Source organism: Haliotis cracherodii, unplaced genomic scaffold, assembly GCF_022045235.1.
Source record: "Haliotis cracherodii isolate W230 unplaced genomic scaffold, xgHalCrac1.p SCAF_14, whole genome shotgun sequence".
Classification (NCBI taxonomy): Eukaryota; Metazoa; Mollusca; class Gastropoda; order Lepetellida; family Haliotidae; genus Haliotis; species Haliotis cracherodii.
Genome location: NW_027266269.1, coordinates 33,728,106 through 33,750,324, shown reverse-complemented (window position 1 = coordinate 33,750,324; position 22,219 = coordinate 33,728,106). Strand labels below are relative to the sequence as shown.

The following is a 22,219-nucleotide window of genomic DNA, read 5'->3' as shown; positions in this document are numbered from 1 at the left end:
TTCACACGGAAATGAACCATTTTTTCTTGTACTCTTTCCACATTAAAAGTGTTAACATAGAAGTGTCATAGACAAAAATATAAAAACATCATATTTAATTAACATATTTTTTGCACTAAAACGATTTATATTTTTCACATTTACCAAGTGTTCTATTTCCATAACAAAAACACCATGGCTTATGCCCCTTGCAATATGACGTCATTGGTGCCAATTGATAAACATTATGACGTCATCATGCTTTGTTAGAGCCGCTTCACGTGGTGTAGGTACAGTTTTGTGATTCTAGCATCTCAGATGCCAGCCAGAATTGTGTTATGCTGAGTCACCCTGCGCCCGAGTGTGTCGTAGACCATGTTGTTTTACCGCAAACTGGTCCTTGATATCTTTTGCGTTGAGAATAGACAGGGACCCAGTTGAATTGGCACCAATTACGTCATAATCTAAGGGGGATAACTCAGGCCTATTTCGCTCGTAAAACGAAGGCCTCATAACAGCATATCACTTTCACACTATTGTGAGCTTCCTACTTTCACTGTGAAAAAAATGAGTGTATATTTTCAAACACAGATACTAACTAATTCTAAAATTGCGTTTTGTTTAGAAAAAGAAAGAAAGTGATTTTTGCGTGTACACTTCCCCTTTAAGCACACTCGATGACCACATTAACCTTGTTGCTAGGCTGACGTCACATGGCATTGTTTCGCCGATGGATCTTGCAACAAAATTCCACAAATTACGTCATCGGGTATTGTGACGTGATTGTAAACTTTGAGGTGCAAGGCCCCGTTCCACAAGGCGGTCGTATTGTAGCGCAACGACAGTCGTTGGTCTAAGTTTAAGTATGTGAGTTGCGATAACCTTAACGCTACGAAAATTTTGTGGAACGGACGCCTGAATTCTAAAGATAGACCGTTGTATGGTATTAAATTCATACGTTTCAACTTTTGACGTGTTTGAAGTATTATTCTGTTAAACTCAATTGTATTATGCCGTGGATCGTGTAGGTGTCAGCCTATTCACACTCGACAGTATAAATCTAAAAAACGTTTTAAATGGCAAGTAATAAATAAAATACTAAACGAGCTCCCGTGTAAAACCAATTTCATGGAGCTCGTGAATAGTTGTGGTATCTAACTCGCTTTCGCTCATCAAATACCACAACTATTCACTCGTTTCATAAAATTGGTATTACACGGGAGCTCGTTTAGTATTCTATATTTACAATTATCTATGCTACTTGTAGATTAGGACATTATCTCTTGAAACAACAAATCCAGTCGGCTATGCATACGTACAGTAAACTACGGTTATAACGAACACGCTTATAACGAACTGACGAATATAACGAACTTACTTTTTTGTCCCGACTATTTGCTGTAGTTACGCTGTATATATGCTTATAACGAACCACAGCAACAACGAACAAAAATTAGTGGTCCATTTGAGGTCGTTATAACCTTAGTTTACTGTATATGACAAAAGTGGTTGCAAAGCTACGTCTTGGAATTCCAGAAAACGTAATTAAAACTTTATTCTCGTAATTACGACTTAAAAGAATCTCTTCTTACAGCTGGGGTTTTGACCCCAGTGGGCTTTTCTCACGTGCGATGATGCTCAACGTTAACTGGCATCATTGTGTACATAGACAGCGACAGTTCCTAGGTAACCTTGAATTACTAAGGACTTGGGTTTTTTCCATGATGCTTCTAACTGGCGGAAGGTTATTTTGTTCCGCAAGATTGCGTTCAAGGCCTCAAAACTTTCCAAATTGCTTTTTCGACCTTGCGCAGCATACACACATAATTTATCCATGTACACACCATAGAATAGCTACATGTGTCTATCGACATTCTATACCTGAAGGCAACTCTACCGTGACATCGGGGTACTGGTAGCTCAATGGAATTGAATTCAAATGAAAAGCTTCAGTGTGTGTGTGTTAGTGAGTGAGAGAGAGAGAGAGAGAGAGAGAGAGAGAGAGAGAGAGAGAGAGAGAGGGAGAGAGAGAATGGAAGGGATATAACAGACATTCCAGTGATTGACACCATGAGCATCGATCCACGCAATTGGGATACGATGTATGCATCAACCAAGTCAGCGAGCCTGACCACTCGATCCCGTTAGTCGCCTCTGACGACAAGCATAGTCACCTTTTACGGCAAGCATGGGTTGCTAAAGTCCTAATCTACCCCGGATTTCACGGGTCTCATTAAATTGCGAAACAGAGGTGATAAATCTTGCAGAGCAATAGTAAATGGCTAATGTTGTGATCTTTGACGTCATCATTGTCGCTTTTCACCGTTACATTAAAAAGGTCAATGCAAGAGAGCAACCAGTCTGGAATATCTGTCAAAACATATTCAATAGTAATGTTAGTGATGAAAGTTATGAATGGATTACTTTTGCCTTCAGGTATAGAAGGGGCGATGGGGTTTAATATGTCTGTCTGGAGTGGCAGTCCATGTATAGAGTTTGAAATGTTTCTCAATATCGCCTGTTTAGGTTTCCAGTCTTCTATTGGGTCAAGGGCGTTGGGGTAGCCCAGTGGTTAAAGCGTTCGCCCGTCACGCCGAAGACCCGGGTTCGATTCCCGACATGGGTACAATGTGTGAAGCCCATTTCTGGTGTCCCTCGCCGTGATATTGCTGGAATATTGCTAAAAGCGGCGTAAAACCATACTCTCTCACTCACTCAGGCATAGAATGTCGCTGGATAGCAGACATGTACTGTGAACACAGTACAAAAAATGTGCGATCATGAGGAAAATTTTGAAAGCTGCTTCATGACCTGATGTTCACGCATGAGCGCCATTTTGAGGGACTAAACGACCTTTGATAACTAAGACCTAGGGAAAACCCCAAGTATTTTGAAATTCAAGATGAACTGGGGAAAACCATACTCACTCATTCTACTGGGTCTGTCTTTGACATTCGTATAGATGCGCACTAAATAATCTGTATGCGTAACAAAATACAATGGGTTTTATGTTTCATTGTTTGATCAAAGAACTTGGTACGAGTGATATATCAAATAATGGCACATATAAGGCCAGTACTTTAAGTGAGGAAAAGATCCCCCCAAAACCTGCATGATCACTATCAAGTTTTGACTTGACTCTAAATCATGCAGGCATGTTCATGACTGTCTTGTACTGGATTCCAAAGCTCCTTAAAAAATCCGTACAAAGAGAGACGTATGTCTGGGTCCAGCAAATGTACCACCAAGACCACGACCACCGGACTAGTACAAGCATCCAAACACACACACACGTGCATGCACGTCGCTATATAAGTGCAATAATCTTGGACGCGATGTTAAACTCAATTTCACCTCACTTCACCTCACAGAAAGTATTTGCGACAAGTGATTTATCAACTTTGTACAACACTAGCACACGTGACAAACTTGAGGGAAGACTTGTTCCCTTGATCCATGGTGACCATAGATATAATTACATGCTTCATTAAACTACGTTTATTACGAATACGCTTATAACGAACATACGGATATAACGAACTGTTTTTTTTTATCCTGGCCATTTTCTCAACGAACTGATTAAAGGAATATATTTATGTATATACTGTATATTTGCTTATAACGAACTACGGTTATAACGAACTACGGTTATAACGAACTAAACTTAGCGGTCCTTTCGAGTTCTTTATACTCGTTCGTAGTTTACTGTCGTATCTGTCTTCAGAGGTTCAGGGCTATTTGTCAAAAATGAACGCAAATAATATCTGACGTCTACTGAGAAAACAATATGGAAAATACTGGACTTCCTCATTGATAACACCTATGTAAAATTTCGGGTTAAGGCATTTGGGCAAGAAGGGGCATCCCCAGGAGCACCAAGTGTGCCGCCTTCTGCTCATGAACAGAAATTTCTGTTCCGATGGGGAAAGTCAAAACAAGGTAATTTGGCCAAGAAGTTTAACTGAAGCTTCAGGTATATCGATGCTCTGATGCCGTTCAATAACCATCAAATACAGTAAACTACGGTTATAACGAACTCAAAGAGACTACTAATTTTAGTTCGTTATAACCGTAATTCGTTATAAGCATAACTACAGCATAACTACAGCATATAGTCGGGACTAAAAAGTTAGTTCGTTATATCCGTTAGTTCGTTATAAGCGTGTTCGTTATAACCGTAGTTTACTGTAGTCAATTTCCTTCCACTGATTTACCCACCCGAACTAGTAAACAAACCGCCTCATCTGTTTCATATTCAGATCATTGCATAAAGATTCAGGGTGATTAAACACTCTTCACAAGACTGTATGACAAGAAGGATGACTTCAACTTTCCAATAGTCAATTTTCACTACATGTCGAGCAATATTCCTGCAGCTACAGCCTTTGGTGTTTACATTTCACAAAATTTGAGGTTCCCGTGTTATTTCAGATGAACAATTGACTTGCCCTTGCGTGTGTTTGTGACGGGTGCCACCGGTGGGGCAGGATACGCTCACCTTTTCGCGAACACCTGGTATCCCCACTATTTGATAGTGATTCATAAACACATGTTCATGGTGTAGTCGGAATCGTACAATGGACTTTTGGGAGATTTATCACGAATATGGAAAGGGTTTTGTCTCTGTTATTAAATAGACCGCCTCCGTGGTCTAGTGGTAGAGCGTCCGCCCGGAGGGCGGAAGGTCCGGGGCCGATCCCTGACCGCGTCATACCAAAAGACGTTAAAAAATGGTACTTGTTGTTACCCTGTCTGGCTCTCGGCATTAAGGGGCTCAAACAAGGACTGGTCGGCTTGGAGTCAGTATAATGTATACTGGACACAGTATACTGGACCGCCTCCGTGGTCTAGTGGTAGAGCATCCGTCCGGAGAGCGGAAGGTCCGGGGTTCGATCCCCGACCGCGTCATACCAAAATACGTTAAAAGATTGTACTTGTTGTTACCCTGTCTTGCTCTCGGCATTAAGGGGCTAAAACAAGGACTGGTCTGCTCGGAGTATACTGTGTCTGAGTCGGGTATTCATGTTAAACTGCGGCATGGTATCTCAGTGAGCTAGCACTATAAATCGGCATCAGTCCGGACTAGTACAAGCAGCCACACAAACACATACACGTACATGCACGTCGCTATATAAGTGCAATAATCTTGGACGGGATGTTAAACCCCATTTCACCTCACCTCACCCCTTTTATTACGTATTCCCATATCTTTCCTTGAGGCGTCATGCAGTGTGTATTGAATTGAATAAAGTGAACAGGGCGTCGCGGTATTGAATACACTGAAAGGAATATCTAATGCTAGGTCTATTATTAAACAGTTCAGCGTGACACAGTTGCAAGAGAATCCATCCTGGAACATTCGATGTGAATATTCAGTATTGTGAAATACACCACGCAAAGAATTGTTTTTGACACTGTGAAACAAGCATTGACGGCATACTGACATTGATAGAAAACAAATTGAATGTAAAACAATCCATTATAATCCGAATAGTAATTACACTTGAAGAGATCTGTTCATTTCTTATCAGTGGCCCAGTCGTCTAAGGCGCCGCGATTCGCTGTGCAGAGTTGCTTCCCTTGGGCACGCCAGAATCCTAAGATTGTGGGTTCGAATCCCTGGTTCGCCCCGATTATATTTTAAGGTTTGTCACCCGTGCTCGTGGGTTTCATCAAAGTGGTAAACGTCTGAGACCTGCATCACTTCGGGCTTTCCTCCCACATCGAGCTGACACGTCGAGATATAACTGGAATAATAGTCATGGGACTAGTGATTTTGTCAAACATTTAAACATTTTCTGAAATTAAGGATTCGAATCATTTTCCATTTGTTTAATAATGTATTGAATTTAAATACATGATAGTCCTGCCTAAGTATCCTGAGAAAAAGAAAAAACAGAACATGAAGTTTTTTTTCATTTGACTATAGTTACTTTGCTATGGCCTAGATACCCGTATTAAGACACGAGTCAGCAGACAAATAATCTCGCTACGACTGAAAATTGATTCGAATCTAGTTTCTTATAATACTTTTGTGATTAAAACTGCTTGTCGAGAAAAGTCGACAGTTGTTCGAAAGCTGATGCTTAAACTCATTCGAAATTATTTCACTTACATCTACAGTAAACTACGGTTATAACGAACTCAAAGGGACCACTAATTTTAGTTCGTTATAACCGTAGTTCGTAATAAGCATATATACAGCATAACTACAGCAAATAGTCGGGACAAAAAAGTAAGTTCGTTATATCCGTCAGTTCGTTATAAGCGTGTTCGTTATAACCGTAGTTTACTGTACATAGCGACGTGATTGCACGTGTGTGTGTGTGGCTGCTTGTATTGGTCCTGACTAAGTGGTGACGAATGTACCTTCAGGCCAGCTCCGCCCCTTTCCGCATCACCGGAAACAGCCGATCGTGTTCAGACATATTTTCGTCACCACTCGCCCTTTTCCGTAACCTGCCAGAAGACTCGTCTCCTATCGATGAATATCATGTGCGAAAATACGACAAACCAATCAGAATGCGCGTATGACGTCAAGTTCTTCAGTCAAACAATCCCTCAGGAATAATTTTTTGATTTTACTCATGTCTTGCATCAAAATAAATACCCAACATACAGTTAAAAGTGTTCAATCATACTGTATAATACCGCAAGTCACGACATGTTTTAAATAGCAATAAGCATATATATGACATGGGGGAAAGAATAAGTAAATCATTAGGCAACGAGTAGATACTTCTTTTAACTATGCCCGTTTGCGCTTAGACGGAACCCAGTCGTAAAAATGACCACGAGTGGGGCACGAGTCACTACTCGGCTTGTCCCGGAATAACAGGGGTTGGTCACGAATATAGGGCACGAGTCACTACTCGTCTTGTCCCGGAATAACACGGGTTGGTCACGAATATAGGGCACGAGTCACTACTCGGCTTGTCCCGGAATAACAGGGGTTGGTCACGAATATAGGGCACGAGTCACTACCCGGCTTGTCCCGGAATAACACGGGTTGGTCACGAATATAGGGCACGAGTCACTACTCGGCTTGTCCCGGAATAACACGGGTTGGTCACGAATATAGGGCACGAGTCACTACTCGGCTTGTCCCGGAATAACACGGGTTGGTCACGAATATAGGGCACGAGTCACTACTCGGCTTGTCCCGGAATAACACGGGTTGGTCACGAATATAGGGCACGAGTCACTACCCGGCTTGTCCCGGAATAACACGGGTTGGTCACGAATATAGGGCACGAGTCACTACTCGTCTTGTCCCGGAATAACACGGGTTGGTCACGAATATAGGGCACGAGTCACTACTCGGCTTGTCCCGGAATAATACGGGTTGGTCACGAATATAGGGCACGAGTCACTACTCGGCTTGTCCCGGAATAATACGGGTTGGTCACGAATATAGGGCACGAGTCACTACTCGGCTTGTCCCGGAATAACACGGGTTGGTCACGAATATAGGGCACGAGTCACTACTCGGCTTGTCCCGGAATAACACGGGTTGGTCACGAATATAGGGCACGAGTCACTACCCGGCTTGTCCCGGAATAATACGGGTTGGTCACGAATATGGGGCACGAGTCACTACCCGGCTTGTCCCGGAATAATACGGGTTGGTCACGAATATGGGGCACGAGTCACCACTCGGCTTGTCCCGGAATAATACGGGTTGGTCACGAATATGGGGCACGAGTCACTACCCGGTTTGTCCCGGAATAACACCAGCCTGGTTCGGGCAGCGTTTTGTCCCCGAGGCTCAATAAGTGAACAGCAACACGAGCCATATCACTGCGACCTGGCAAGATCGATAGTATCGATCCCCCGCCGGTTGTGTATAATCATGGTGACACACTAACATTTTAGTCGCGATCGATGATCCTTGTGTCGTTCTGATAATAAACGGTAATATGGCGATTGAGGTACAAACAGTAAGTACGCCAGTTGATCGACTAACATATTCGAGACATATGTTACACTCAATGTGTAAAATGACTTATTTTTTTACTAAGGCAATTTACAAAATGCCAAATATATCATTCATTTTATAAATATAATTCCAGTTGTTATATTGTGATAACGAATTCCAAACATTTTCCTTCTCTATTTCATGGGATGGCTCTCATTTTATCAGGACCGTCTCCATAGATACCACTTCGGTGAAACCCACGACCACGGGTATGGTGCTGACCAACCTAGAAACATAATGGGGGCGAACCTGGATTCGAACCCTCAATCATAGGTTTCTGGCGTTCCCAAGGGACGCAACTCTGCACAGCGAATCGCGGCGCCTTAGACGACAGGGCCACCCGTGCCTCCGTCTTAATCTAAGACGTCAAAGGATTGTACTTGTTGTTACCCTTGCTGGTGACGAGCGAACGCTTTAACCGCTAGGCTACCCTACCGCCCCCGCCAATGCAGAATCAATGTCTCCAAAATAATAGAAATATATCTGATTTGTCCCATTTACACACCTAAATATAAAACAGATGAAATATACACACTCGCTCACAGATCTTCGAAGTACAAGACCGCCTCCGTCGTCCAGAGGTAGAGCGTCCGCCGAGACAGCGAAAAGGTCCGGGGTTCAATCCCCGGCCGCGCCATACCAAAAAACGTTAAAAGATGGTACTTGTTGTTACGTTGTCTGGCGCTCGGCATTAAGGGGCTAAAACAAGGACTGGTCGGCTCGGAGTCAATATACCGTGTCTGAGTTGGGTATTCATGTTAAATTGCGGCATGGCATCTCAGGGGGCTAGCACTATAAAACCGTGCATGCACGTCGCTGCAATACTCAACTGCAATAATCAGTACTCTACAAGTAATGGGTTGTTTGTTTGTTTTGTTGTTTTACGGACGATCCAGTGATTGATATGAAATATCATCCATCAAGTTGGGATACGATGACATGCATCAACCGAGTCATAAGTTGCCTTATAGCTATTTGGTTTGTTGTGGGGTTGTTTGTTTGTTTTGTTGTTTTACGGACGATCCAGTGATTGATATGAAATAGCATCCATCAAGTTGGGATACGATGACATGCATCAACCGAGTCATAAGTTGCCTTATAGCTATTTGGTTTGTTGTGGTGTTGTTTGTTTCGTATTTCTGGTTCTATTAATATAAAAAATCTAATACATGGAATCGAATATGTCTGCAGCTGTTTCTTGACTGACACCACCCTCACACCTTCTAGACTGATGTGTGAGTTCAGTTTGATTGTTTTGCTTGTTTTTTGGTTAACGCCGACGCCGGCGGTCTGTAAATAATCGAGTCTGGACCAGGCAATCCAGTGATTGACATCACGAACATCGATCCACGCAATTGGGACCGATATTGGCATCAACCAAGTCAGTAAGCTTGACCACCCGATCCCGTTAGTCGCCTTTCACGACAAGCATAGTCGCCATTTACGGCAAGCATGGGTTGCTGAAGACCTATTCCACCCCGGATCTTCACGGATCCATGTTAAACGACCTCTGTGTGGTGGGACTGGTCTTTGTGTTATAATATATTTATACATTATCACCACTCCGTTGCTGCTCGAGGAAGCAAGGCGTTTATGTGGAAATCGAAATCTTTCAGCAACAATGCCTATGTGTTTGACAATAGCTATGCGGGAACGTCAATGCGACATGTGCTCCCTAAATCAATACTGAGTTTGCAGATCCGTCGAGCTGTTGGTAGTGATGACACATTAATTATTTCTCCGAGAACCGGAACCTACGGGTTTTTTTATGAAGGATGAGAACGGCATGCATAGTGAAATGTGGACATGCATATTTTGCATAATTTCCGCAACATACTTCCGAAGATGTTTTACTTGTGTCTGGGTTAAGGTATTTATCTTTGCTGTCATATGCCAGATGTTACAAGTCATCACGGGCGATGGTGTAGCTTAGTGGTTAAAGCGTTCGCTCGTCTCGCCGAAAGCCTGTATTCAATTTCCAATATGAGTACAATGTGTTGAGTCTAATTCTGGTGTTCTCCCGCCATGATATTGCTGGAATTTCGCTGAAAAGGGCAAAAAATCACACCCACTATAGCAGTAAGTATATGTAAGTACTGTAATAATAGAGCGTTAAAATTACGCTCTCACGTGAGCTGCTAAGATTGTCTGTTTGTTTGTTTGTTTGTTTTTTAACGCAACACTCTGCAATATTCCAGTTATATGACGGCGATCTTATATAATCGACACCGGACCAGATAATCCAGTGATTGACATCATCCCGTTAGTCGCCTCTTGCGACAAGCATAGTCGCCTCTTACGACAAACATGTGTTGCTGAAGACCTATTCTCTACCGGGATCTTCACGGGTCGTATGACGCTTAGAGAATGAATGTAAACACTTGTAAACATGTAAACAATTTTAAATATTTAAAAGAGCTTCATGAGTGTCATGTATTTCCTCACTCACTGTGGGGTAGCCCAGTGGTTAAAGCGTTCGCTAGTCACACAGAAGATCCAGGTGCGATTCCCGACTTTGGTACATTTCTGGTGTCCCCCGCAGTGATATTGCTGTAACATTGCTAAAAGCGACGTAAAACCACACTCACTCACACATAAAAGTACAGAGTTCAATGAACTATACCTCAACGCAGCTGATCTAATACATGTAGATAGTCGGCCTTTCTGAACTGAAGTCTATGTTCTTATGAATAGCAAGATTTGCTGTCTGCCATAATACCCTGAATACTTTTGTACTGAATCTCAGTTTCGAAATGACTTTTGAAAAGTGCATTGTTGGGCTTTTTACGTACGTTCTTTTCATCGAGAACTAGGTCGTCCTCCAATATATCTAATATATATAATCTATAAGGGTGGTGTTCGTTTCCGGACGTTAACTCAAAAACCGTTAAATACTTTCTTACAAAACTTTGCAAGTCTACCAGGCACATACTGAACTGGTGCCTTTTGCTATTTAGGAATATTATAAATTTTTATTTTTTATGTTTCCATGGTAACAAGTTGGACTTAGGTTCTATGAGGGTGGTGTTCGTTTCTGGAGGGTAACTCAAAAACCGTTAAATACTTTCTTACAAAACTTTGCAAGTCTACCAGGCACATACTGAACTGGTGCCTTTTGCTATTTAGGGATATTATAAATTGTTATTTTTTATGTTTCCATGGTAACAAGTTGGACTTAGGTTCTATGAGGATGGTGTTCGTTTCCGGAGCGTAACTCAAAAACCGTTAAATACTTTCTTACAAAACTTTGCATGTTTACCAGGCACATACTGAACTGGTGCCTTTTGCTATTTAGGAATTTTATATTTTTATATTTTTTACGTTTCCATGGCAACAAGTTGGATTTAAGTTTTCATATAGGGTGGGTTCACATGTGGAGTATAACAAATAAACTGTTAAATAGTTCCTTGCCAAACATTGCATGTCTATATATAAAGTACATACTGAACTGGTGCCATTTGATATTTAGGAGTTTTAGAAATGTTTATTTAAGAATTTCCATTGCAGCTATTTTGACATGGGCTGAGAGAAATGTTGGGTCAGTTACCTGGTTTGGGACCATAACGTGTTAAAAGGGGCGGGGGATATAGGTGACTTCGTTGACTATACGCTTGTTTAGTTATTGTTTCTTGTAATTTGTCATTTGTTTGCATTAAAAAACCCACAGAAACACACATGTTTTACTTTCCATTTCATATGGATGTGACTATGGTGGATCATTTGTTGGTAAACAATGTATGCTTCTTAAATAACATTCAACTCTTGACTCATTACATACAGAATTGCACATTTACTTGTGGTTACTTTACAGACAGCTGCCGGGGGCACATGTCATCTTTCTGATGACTCTTGTTTAAATAAAACTATGTAGACGTATTCTTGGAGTGCTGACTCAGCACCTGTACACTTCAATTTTTGGATATATCCCTAACATAAAATATTTTCAATTGAAATTCAAACATATAATAAAAAGCCCCTCAGGTATTGTTTAGTGACAGACAGCCACACGTTTGATTACGAACGTACACAACATATACCCGTTTCTACCCCTCCGGAATGACACAGCTGTATGAATAAGTGAAACTATCATTGCTTCAAAAGCAAATCCCACGTCACGTAGCACGTAGTTAACAAGCCTCTGAAACGTGACTGCTTTTCATGTTGGAATTTGAACACTGCAACCGCCCGTGTTTTTTCTAAGGCCTACCACACAAACGATTATTGACGTTAGATAATCTTCTATGGACCTCTTCCGAATGGTCGTGTTGTGAATGAATATTTTAGAACGTGTCATGAAAAATAATGTCAAGGTCACTTTCCTGGTCACATTGGTGGATACGCTTTCCCAACACGGTATTAAAAGGCCCGTACGTTTGGAGTAGTCTGAAACATGGTTTGTAAACAATAGCCGACAGCCCCCAACATCTCCCCATTTGTCCGATACCTTATAATCACAAATGCCTCGGTTGCGTTCTCCCACTATCCAGTGCTTGTTACCTGTGTGGTGAGGTAAGGTGAGGTGAGGTGTGGTTAGGTAAAGTGAGGTGAATTGGGGTTAACGTCGCGTCCAAGATTATTGCACTTGTAGTAGACGTGTATGCTCATTTTACAGATAGCCACACGCATTGGATAGTTACAGATAGCCACACGCATAGGAAAGTTTACAAATATCCACACGCATAGGATAGTTGATATAGCCACACGCATAGGAAGGTTTACAAATAGCCACACGCATAGGAAAGTTTACAAATAACTACACGCATAGGAAAGTTTACAAATAGCCACATGCATAGGATAGTTAATATAGCCACACGCATAGGAAAGTTTACAAATAGCCACATGCATGGGATAGTTACAGATAGCCACACGCATAGGGAAGTTTACAAATAGCCACACGCATAGGATAGTTTCAAATAGCCACACGCATAGGATAGTTACAGATAGCCACAAGCATATAGGATAGTTTCAAATAGCCACACGCACTGTCAATCACTGGATTGTCTGGTCCTATTCGCAGACCGCCTTCATATAGTTGGACTATTACTGAGTGAGGCGTTAAACAACAAACAAACAAACAAAACAAAAAGTGTTGTAAACATCAATAGTCATAGTTTAATACATTATTTTACCATATCATATAGTTTTCTACATACGTATTTATTCATTATGCATATGTGAAAAAAAATATACAAATATTCACAGCTACGAACTGGCTGCTGATGAGCCTCTTGACACCATTATAAAGTTTATGGTCTTTTTTAAGTGGTATGTGATTTGGGACAGGGTAGCTACCCACTCCATCCTTCACAGCTCCACTTATATAGCATTGTTCCCTGTTTACACACACGTACCCTGGGACCACCCGTCATTGAATTGGCCTGTTTGAGGGACCGACCATTTGCTCTGGGTGAAGGGTTGGATTTGCCATTAAGTGCCATTTGTGTTTTTTTCTTGAAATTTCAAGATACTTAGTTGAAATTTCACGATACTAAGTTGAAATTTCAAGATAGTATCTTGGTATTTCAACTTAGTATCTAGATATTTCAAGATAGTATCGGAATTATTTTTTTAAAGGAAATGGCCCTAAAAGGCTTCCGTAGATTTGATATGGCGACTGGATACTTTTTCAGTACAGTTGCAAAACCAGATATTTTTATATTTAACAACTATGAGCATGAATAAAATAAATTAAAAAGAACTTGCAACAATGTATTTTTTTACATTTAATTTCTTGGGGTTTTTTTAAGTCTGAAGCATTATTATCCTTCTGAAGCAATTTCTGGGACAATGGGTTTTTTTTTCGATAAGTCCTTGTTTTAGCCCTCTTTTGGTGAGACGTGGCCGGGGATCGAACCCCGGACCTTCTGTTCTCTTGAGAGACGCTCTACCACTAGATCACGGAGGCAGTTTGCTTGCTTATAATAAATCAGGTGTTATTTATTGATGCTATATTACAAGGCTTATTGCTCATAATATCGACCACGGGTTTGTCAGGTCCGGACTCGGTAATAATTATTAACAGGCCGTTGTAGGGGCGGTATTGCTGATTGCAGCGTAAAATTCGTAATCCATGCGAATATCAAATTACAGTTTTAATCGTACTTCAATACATGATATTATGTTGCTACAATAGTCCCTTTTGCCTGCACATTGAGTGAGTGAGTGGGTGTTCAACGCCGTTTTGAACAATAATTCAGTTATATCACGGCGTGTCAGCTTGATGTGGGAGGAAAGCCCGAAGTGATCGAGGTCTCTGACATTTACCACTTTGAAACCCACGAGCATGGTGCTGACAAACCCAGAAACAGAATCAGGGTGAATTGGGATTCGAACCCACGATCATAGGATTTTACCGTGGCTCAGGACGCAACTCTGCACAGCGAATTGCTGCGCCTTAGACGACTGGGCCACCCGTGCCCCCGTGTCTACATTGGATCTACAATCTCTCTACAGAGACGTCCAAGTACTGTCCGTATGTCACTCCCTGTGTCGGTAACAGCTGTTTATTTTTATAATACGTTTATCGTGACATATGTTCCATGGAAAATTTAGATACATTTGATACCCCTGCTAGGCGAGTGACATTTTATTTAAAATAGATATAACGACACTTTTGGTCGTTATCAGCTAGACAGCCTAAGACGCGCTCTCTGTGTTCCGTTTGATTACAATTAGCGTGTCTTTAAAGGCGACTAACGGGATCGTGTGTCAGGCTGGCTGACTTGGTTGATGCATGTCATCGGATCCAAACTGCTTAGATCGATGCCAATGATGTCAATCACTGGATTGTCTGGTCCAGACACGATTATTTACAGACCGCCGGTATATAGCTGGAATATTGCTGAGTGCGGCGTTAAACAACAAACAAACAACAAAAACCTAATTTGCCCATACTTACTGAGCCCTCGAGCTGTCGTACTCCGAGTTGGCAGCCTCTGTGTGACGTCATCGTTCAAGCTTATTTCATTTACTGATTAAATCGTGAATATAGTCAGTCAAATGACAATAATTAATCAGGTGTGGCTAGTATGTATGTATTCTGATATGCCTCCCGGAAATTTAACTTAATATGATACTACTGTAGAATCAATAATGCAAATTCGGTGATGAGTGAGTGAGTGAGTATGGTTTTACGCCGCTTTTAGCAATATCACGGCGGGGGACATCAGAAATGGGCTTCACACATTGTACCCATGTTGGGAATCGAACCCGGGTCTTCGTCGTGGCGAGCGAACGCTTTAACCTTTATCTATTGAACTTTCTTGTCGTTTTGCATAATCATGATGTCAATCTCTAGATTGTCTGGTCCAGACGCGATTATTTACAGGCCGCCGTCATATAGCTGGAATATTGCTGAGAGCGGCGTTAAACAACAAACGAGAGAGAGAGAGAGAGAGAGAGAGAGAGAGAGAGAGAGAGAGAGAGAGAGAGATATTATGCGAGTGTCACCAAATTCGGGCCTATTTCAGGAATAAATAAAAGCATATAATGTATGATCACGTATGTAATATAAAATTGAACTTGATTTTGCTGATTAAATTAGGTTTCTAAGATCCTAGTAGTATATTGACAAGAGATGGGACGCTTTCAACCTATCTTACAATTGTTTAATACAATGAACAATACCCGACTATTTACAGACCGTCGTCATATACTAGTATCGTGAATATGGCTGAGTACGGCGTTAAACAAACAAACAAACAAACAAACAAACAAGCATTGGTAGTAAAAGGTACAATGGCAGCTTTGCCAAGCAATGAACCACTTGTGAACCTCTCATGGTTGTGTATTATAGCAATACACATGGCGGTTGTGTTTCCCAGTCTCCCGGTAGCCATTTTGAATTATGTCAATTTGACCCCTGTCACACAAATCATAACAATCGAACGCACCTCCGTGCTCTAAACAGAAATGTCATGGTCGGGAATTGCACAAATGTTGTTGTCCACATCATCAGTCAAGCGATATCAAGTTTTATAATGCACGCGATTAAATTAAATGCATACAGCTAGCTTATTGAAAACAACCCTTGCGTCTCTGGATCATTTTTAACTCAATGACCGACTCTGTGTTGTGCACTATACAACCGATGTAGTAGGATTACAATCAGATGTAGCAGGAATAATTCACTCCTCTTAAATTTCACTCCAGAGTGATCTGATCGCAAAACTGTCAGAGTGAAATTATCCTTGGATCACATCCCTCCCTCCTCAGGATCACATCACTCCCTTTTAGGATATGATCACCTACCCCTCCCCTGAGGATCAGACCTGTGAAGATCCGTGGTAGAATAGGTCTTCAGCAACCGATGCTTGCCGTAAAAGGTGACTATGCTTGTCGTAAGAGGCGACAAACGGGATCGGGTGGTCAGGCTCACTGACTTGGTCGATGCATGTCATCGATCCCAATTGCGTGGATCGATCCTCATGATGTCAATCATTGGATTGTCTGGTCCAGACTCGATTATTTACATACCGCCATCATGTAGCTGGAATATTGCTTAGTGCGTTAAACAACAAACTAGTAAAGGGTTATATCAAATATTAGAAGCTACACACAGAGACAGAAACACACACACACACACACAGAGGCTCACACTGATACACACACGGACAGAGAAACACACACACACACAGAGGCACACACTGATACACACACGGACAGAGAAACACACACACACAGAGGCACACACTGATACACACACGGACAGAGAAACACACACACACACACACACTGATACACACACAGAAAGAGAAACACACACGAATACACACACGGACAGAGAAACACACACACACAGAGGCACACACTGATACACACACGGACAGAGAAACACACACACACAGAGGCACACACTGATACACACAGAGACAGAGAAACACACACACACACAGAGGCACACACTGATACACACACGGACAGAGAAACACACACACACACACAGAGGCACACACTGATACACACACGGACAGAGAAACACACACACACACAGAGGCACACACTGATACACACACGGTCAGAGAAACACACATAGAGGCACACACTCATACACACACAGAAAGAGAAACACACACAGAGGCACACACGAATACACACACGGACAGAGAAACACACACATACTGACACACACACACAGACAGAGAAACACAAACATAAACTGACACACACACTGATACACAGAGAGAAACACAAAAACACACTGACACACACACACTTATACACACATACACACACACTCTGGCACACACACAGACAGAAACACACACACACACACACACGTGTACCTCATATGTTCGTTAACTAATTTTGAACGTGGCATCAAATTCCATATCACTTCTCCTTACGTTTCCCAAAGCCGACCTTCACTTACAAACTGTCCAATCGGTGGAGAGCCGCTGGCCAATCACATGTAAGAACGTGCGCACACCCTTTTTAGGTCATCACAACATGTTGATCAATATATATTGTGGGACTTGTAAAGAGGCTATCTGGGGTTTGGCATCTGTGATTTAGAAACAAACTTACCCTTAACCGAATTTATTAAGTTAACGATATCTGAAAATGAACCTTGACACATTACATTACACTGACTGGTCGCCGCATGGTATTGTTATATTTCCCCACAGGCACGTCCAGGGTTACACAAACATAGGGAGGAGGGGGGGGGGGGGGGGGGGGGGGGGGTTCATGGAGTACACAAACAAAAGGAGTACTAACCTAGCTTGACACGTAAGATAAATACCCTGCACACACACGCATGCATGCACGCACGCAGAGACCCGTACGCACACGCACACGCACTCACGCACGCACGCACACACTCCTCGATTTCCTCAATGGGATATATAGTATACTAAAAAGATATAACATCTTTACTTCTGTATAGTGTAGACGATGGAACATAATATCCCTACAGCTGTATCGAATGTGAGATTACATGTGATATCTTACATGTGATATAACTATATGGTATTTGAAATGCGATATAAAATCCCCACAGCTGTATAGTATATAAGAAGATATATAATATCCCCACAGCTGTATCGTACATAAGATGAAATATATCCCCACAGCTGTATAGTATATAAGAAGATATATAATATCCCCACAGCTTTATCGTATATAAGATGAAATATAATATCCCCACAACTGTATAGAATATAAGATGAGATATAATATCCCCACAGCTGTATAGTAGTATATAAGATGAAATATAATATCTCCACAGCTGCATAGTATATAAGAAGAGATATAATATCCCCACAGCTGTATAGTGTATAAGATGAGATATAAAATCCCCACAGCTGTATAGTATATAAGATGAGATATAACATTCCTACAACTGTGCAGTATATAAGATGGGATATAAATCCCCCTACGTCTGTTAAGTATATCAGATGAGGGATAATAAACAACAATCAGGGTGACCTTTTAAACATACAGATCTTCAAGGGTCAATTTATATAACCGTGTGAATTCAGCTGGAGCATTCCCAACTTGTTTTCAACATTGTATGCGCAGATGTCACGTGAAATCACTCGGCAAGTTGTCCTTGTTGAACGCTGTTCACCCAGCTGGGTTTCCGTACAATGTGTCACTGGGTTTTCTGGTCCATCACCGAATTGTCTGGTCCATCACCTGATTGTCTGTTCTATCACTTGATTGTCTGGTCAATCACCTGATTGTCTGGTCCATCCCTTGATTGTCAGGTCCATCACCTGATTGTCTGTCCTATCACTTGATTGTCAGGTCCATCAATTGATTGTCTGGTCCATCACCTGATTCTCTGTTCTATAGTCTGGTCAATCACCGGATTTTCTGGTCTATCCCTTGATTGTCAGGTCCGTCGTCTGATTGTCTGTCCTATCACTTGATTGTCAGGTCCATCAATTGATTGTCTGGTCCATCACCTGATTCTCTGTTTTATTGTCTGGTCCATCTCCTGATTGTCAGGTCCATCACTTGATTATTTACAGGCCGCCGTTGCAAGACATGAGTCCCGCTGTGCGTCTCAAGCAACAAACATTTAGTTACGACGGACATTGCGTGAGTGGCCCGTGTCACGGCAGGACATGCTTTCCCTTTTCGCGGACCTCTGGTGTCATCACTAATTTTTTTACCCGTGAAGATTCGGGGTAGAATAGGTCTCCAGCAACCCATGCTTGACCCGTGAAGATCCGGGGTAGAAGAGGTCTCCAGAAACCCATGCTTGTTGTGAAAGGCGACTGTGCTTGTGGTAAGAGGCGACTAACGGGATCGGGTGGTCAGGTTCGCTGACTTGGTTTATGCATGTCATCGTATCCCAATTGCGTGGATCGATGCTCATGATGGCAATCACTGGATTGTCTTGTCCAGAATCGATTATTTCAAAGACCGCTATCATAAAGCTGGAATATTGCTGAGTGCGGCGTTAAACAACAAACAAACAAACGGTGACTTGGTTCACTGTGTGCCATTGGACTCCGATGGCGATGGGCGTTGCTCTTAATATCAATCACGGGTTTGTCTGACCAAGGGTCGAAAGATGAGTAATGCCAACTTAGTCGTACAATAACAAACAAACAACAATCTGACCATTTATCCCTGGATTGTCTGGTCCAGATTCGATTATTTATGACCATAGCTGGAATATGGCTGAGAGCGATGTTAACTAACATTTGTTTGTTTGTTTATTTCTTGTTTAACGCCGCATAATTTTCCAGCCATGTGACAGCGGTCTGTAAGTAATCGAGTCTGGACTAGACCACCCATTGATTGACGTCATGAGCATCGATCCACGAAATTTGTAAACGATGACATGGATCAACTAAGCCAGGGAGCCTGACCACCCAATCCCGTTAGTCGCTTCTTACAAGCATAGTCGCCTTTTATGGCAAGCTGAAGATCTATTCTACCCCGGATCTTCACGGGTCGCTTTAACAAACAAACAGATAAAAACAAACAAAAATAATCCCTATTTATTTTGACCAGGTACACAAGAAACTTGGTGGACATCGGGAACGGCAAGTACAACCTCATCATGCTGTGCTGGAACGAGTCGCAGGGGAGCAGCATCCACTCGCACGCCAATTCCCACTGCTTCATGACCGTCTTGGATGGCACCCTGCAGGAGGAGTTCTACGAGTGGCCCACCGAGTCTGAACAAGACGCGGAAATGACGGCTGTCGGCACCAACACATACAACAAAGGCCAGACTGCCTACATCAGTGGTAAGTAGTGAACGTGGTAGGATGAAACGGGGTTTGATGTATTCATTGTTTGTTGTTTAACGCCGCACTGAGCAATATTCCAGCTTTATCACGACGGTCTGTGACCCGTGAAGATTCCTGGGTTTCCAAGTTCAATTGTGATACGACCCGTGAAGATCCGGGGTAGAATAGGTCTTCAGCAACCCATGCTTGCCGTAAAAGGCGACTATGCTTGTCGTAAAAGGCGACTAACGGGATCGGGGGGTTAGGCTCACTGACTTCGTTGATGCATGTCATCGATCCCAATTGAGTGGATCGATGCCTTTGATATTAATCACTGGATTGTCTGGTCCAGACTCGATTATTTACAGACCGCCGTCATATAGCTGTAATATTGCTGAGTGTGGCGTTAAACAACCAACCACAACGGTCTGTAGATAATCGAGTCACTCCTTGACTCTATGAATATGAAGGAGTGTGATTTTTTTTCTATACGAATATATTATGTTATACACGCTATCATCGAGTTCCTGTGTCGGAGTCGGAGTGCGAGACTGTCGGATTAACGGGTCTAAATAACACTGCGGTTCCCATCATTACAGTGTGGGATGAAGCCGATTGTCGGATCAACGAGACTTGACTGTAGATTGGATGTTGCTGGCGTGTTGTCATCAACATTAGCTCACTCACTATCAGTCCAGGGCGGTCGGGTAGCCTGGTGGTTAAAGCGTTCGCTCGTCACGCCGAAGACCCGGGTTCGATTCCCGACATGGGTACAATGTGTGAAGCCCATTGCTGGTGTCCCCCGCCGTGATATTGCTGGAATATTGCTAAAGGCGGCGTAAAAACATACTCACTCACTCACTCACTATCAGTCCACGAAGTACAAGTGTCCGGTTTTACTTTCAGATGAACTCGGCCTTCATCGGGTAGAAAACCCGAGCCACTCCGATCGGGCAATCAGCCTTCACCTGTACTCGCCACCATTCGACGAATGTGAATGTTTTGACCAGAAGACTGGACACTGCACAAAATCCAAGGTCACCTTCTGGTCTAAATTCGGCAAGAGGACGCCATTTGTAAGTTTGTTTGTTTATTTGTTGTTTAACACCGCATTCAGCAATGTTCCAGCCATATGGCGGCGGTCTGTAAATAATCGAGTTTGGACCAGACAATCCCGTGATTGACTGGGTATAATATCAGACCGCCTATGTGGTCTAGTGGTAGAGTGTCCGCCCGGAGAATAGAAGGTCGGGGTTCGATCCCCGACTGCGTCATACCAAAATCCGTTAAAAAATGGTATTTGTTGTCACCCTGCCTGGCGCTCGACATTAAGGGGCTGGTCGGCTCAGAGTCAGTACACTGTGTCAAAAATCGGCATTAGTCCGGACTGGTACAAGCAACCACACACACACACACGTGCATGCATGTCGCTATATAAGTGCAATAATCTTGAACGCGACGTTAAACCCTATTTCACCTCACCTCATAATATCAATCACTGAAATCCCTGACTATATCTACCGGTGTCCGTCATATAGTTTGTTTGTTAACGCCGTACTCAGTAATATTCCAGCAATATGACGGCGGTCTGTAAATAATCGAGTCTGAACCAGACAATCCAGTGATTGACATCATGAGCATCTATCTGCGCATTTGGGATACGATGGAATGCGTCAGCCAAGTCGGCGAGCCTGACCACCCGATCCCCTTAGTCACCTCTTACAAGCATGGTTTCCTGAAGACAATTTCTTACCCGGGGCCGGTGTATAGCATGTGTAAATAAATAATCGAGTCTGACCTAAACAATTGTTGCAGGGACGGGCGGAGACTGCAATGGCGCCCGAAAACAACTAGACTGTCATCTGAGGTCTGTTCGACGGTCACCCGCGCACACAGCTTAACAAGGGAGAACCCCCGTATATTACAGATAGAAATTCTACTGCAGGGATTTATCATAGCGTAATATAGAAAGCTATAGAAATATATTCGCAATTGTCCAGGGTATCAAGTCTTCTTTTACGAAAAAAAGCCTCGACCAGCCCCCATCAAAGCTTCGTTCCGGAAGTGACGT

The 22,219-nt window shown here is 42.5% G+C and overlaps 1 protein-coding gene across 1 annotated transcript in view; it reads left to right on the top strand.

Annotated features, from left to right (window-relative positions):
• LOC139461203 (cysteine dioxygenase type 1-like) overlaps window positions 1-22,213 on the top strand; it is a 38,722-nt gene extending 16,509 nt beyond the window's left edge. The window contains exons 2-4 of the mRNA XM_071242800.1: window positions 19,928-20,166; window positions 21,055-21,224; window positions 21,964-22,213. Coding sequence (XP_071098901.1) covers window positions 19,928-20,166; window positions 21,055-21,224; window positions 21,964-22,002 — 448 coding nt within the window. The 3' untranslated portion in view covers window positions 22,003-22,213. The remainder of the gene's footprint in view (window positions 1-19,927; window positions 20,167-21,054; window positions 21,225-21,963) is intronic.
• Window positions 22,214-22,219: the final 6 nt, after the last annotated feature.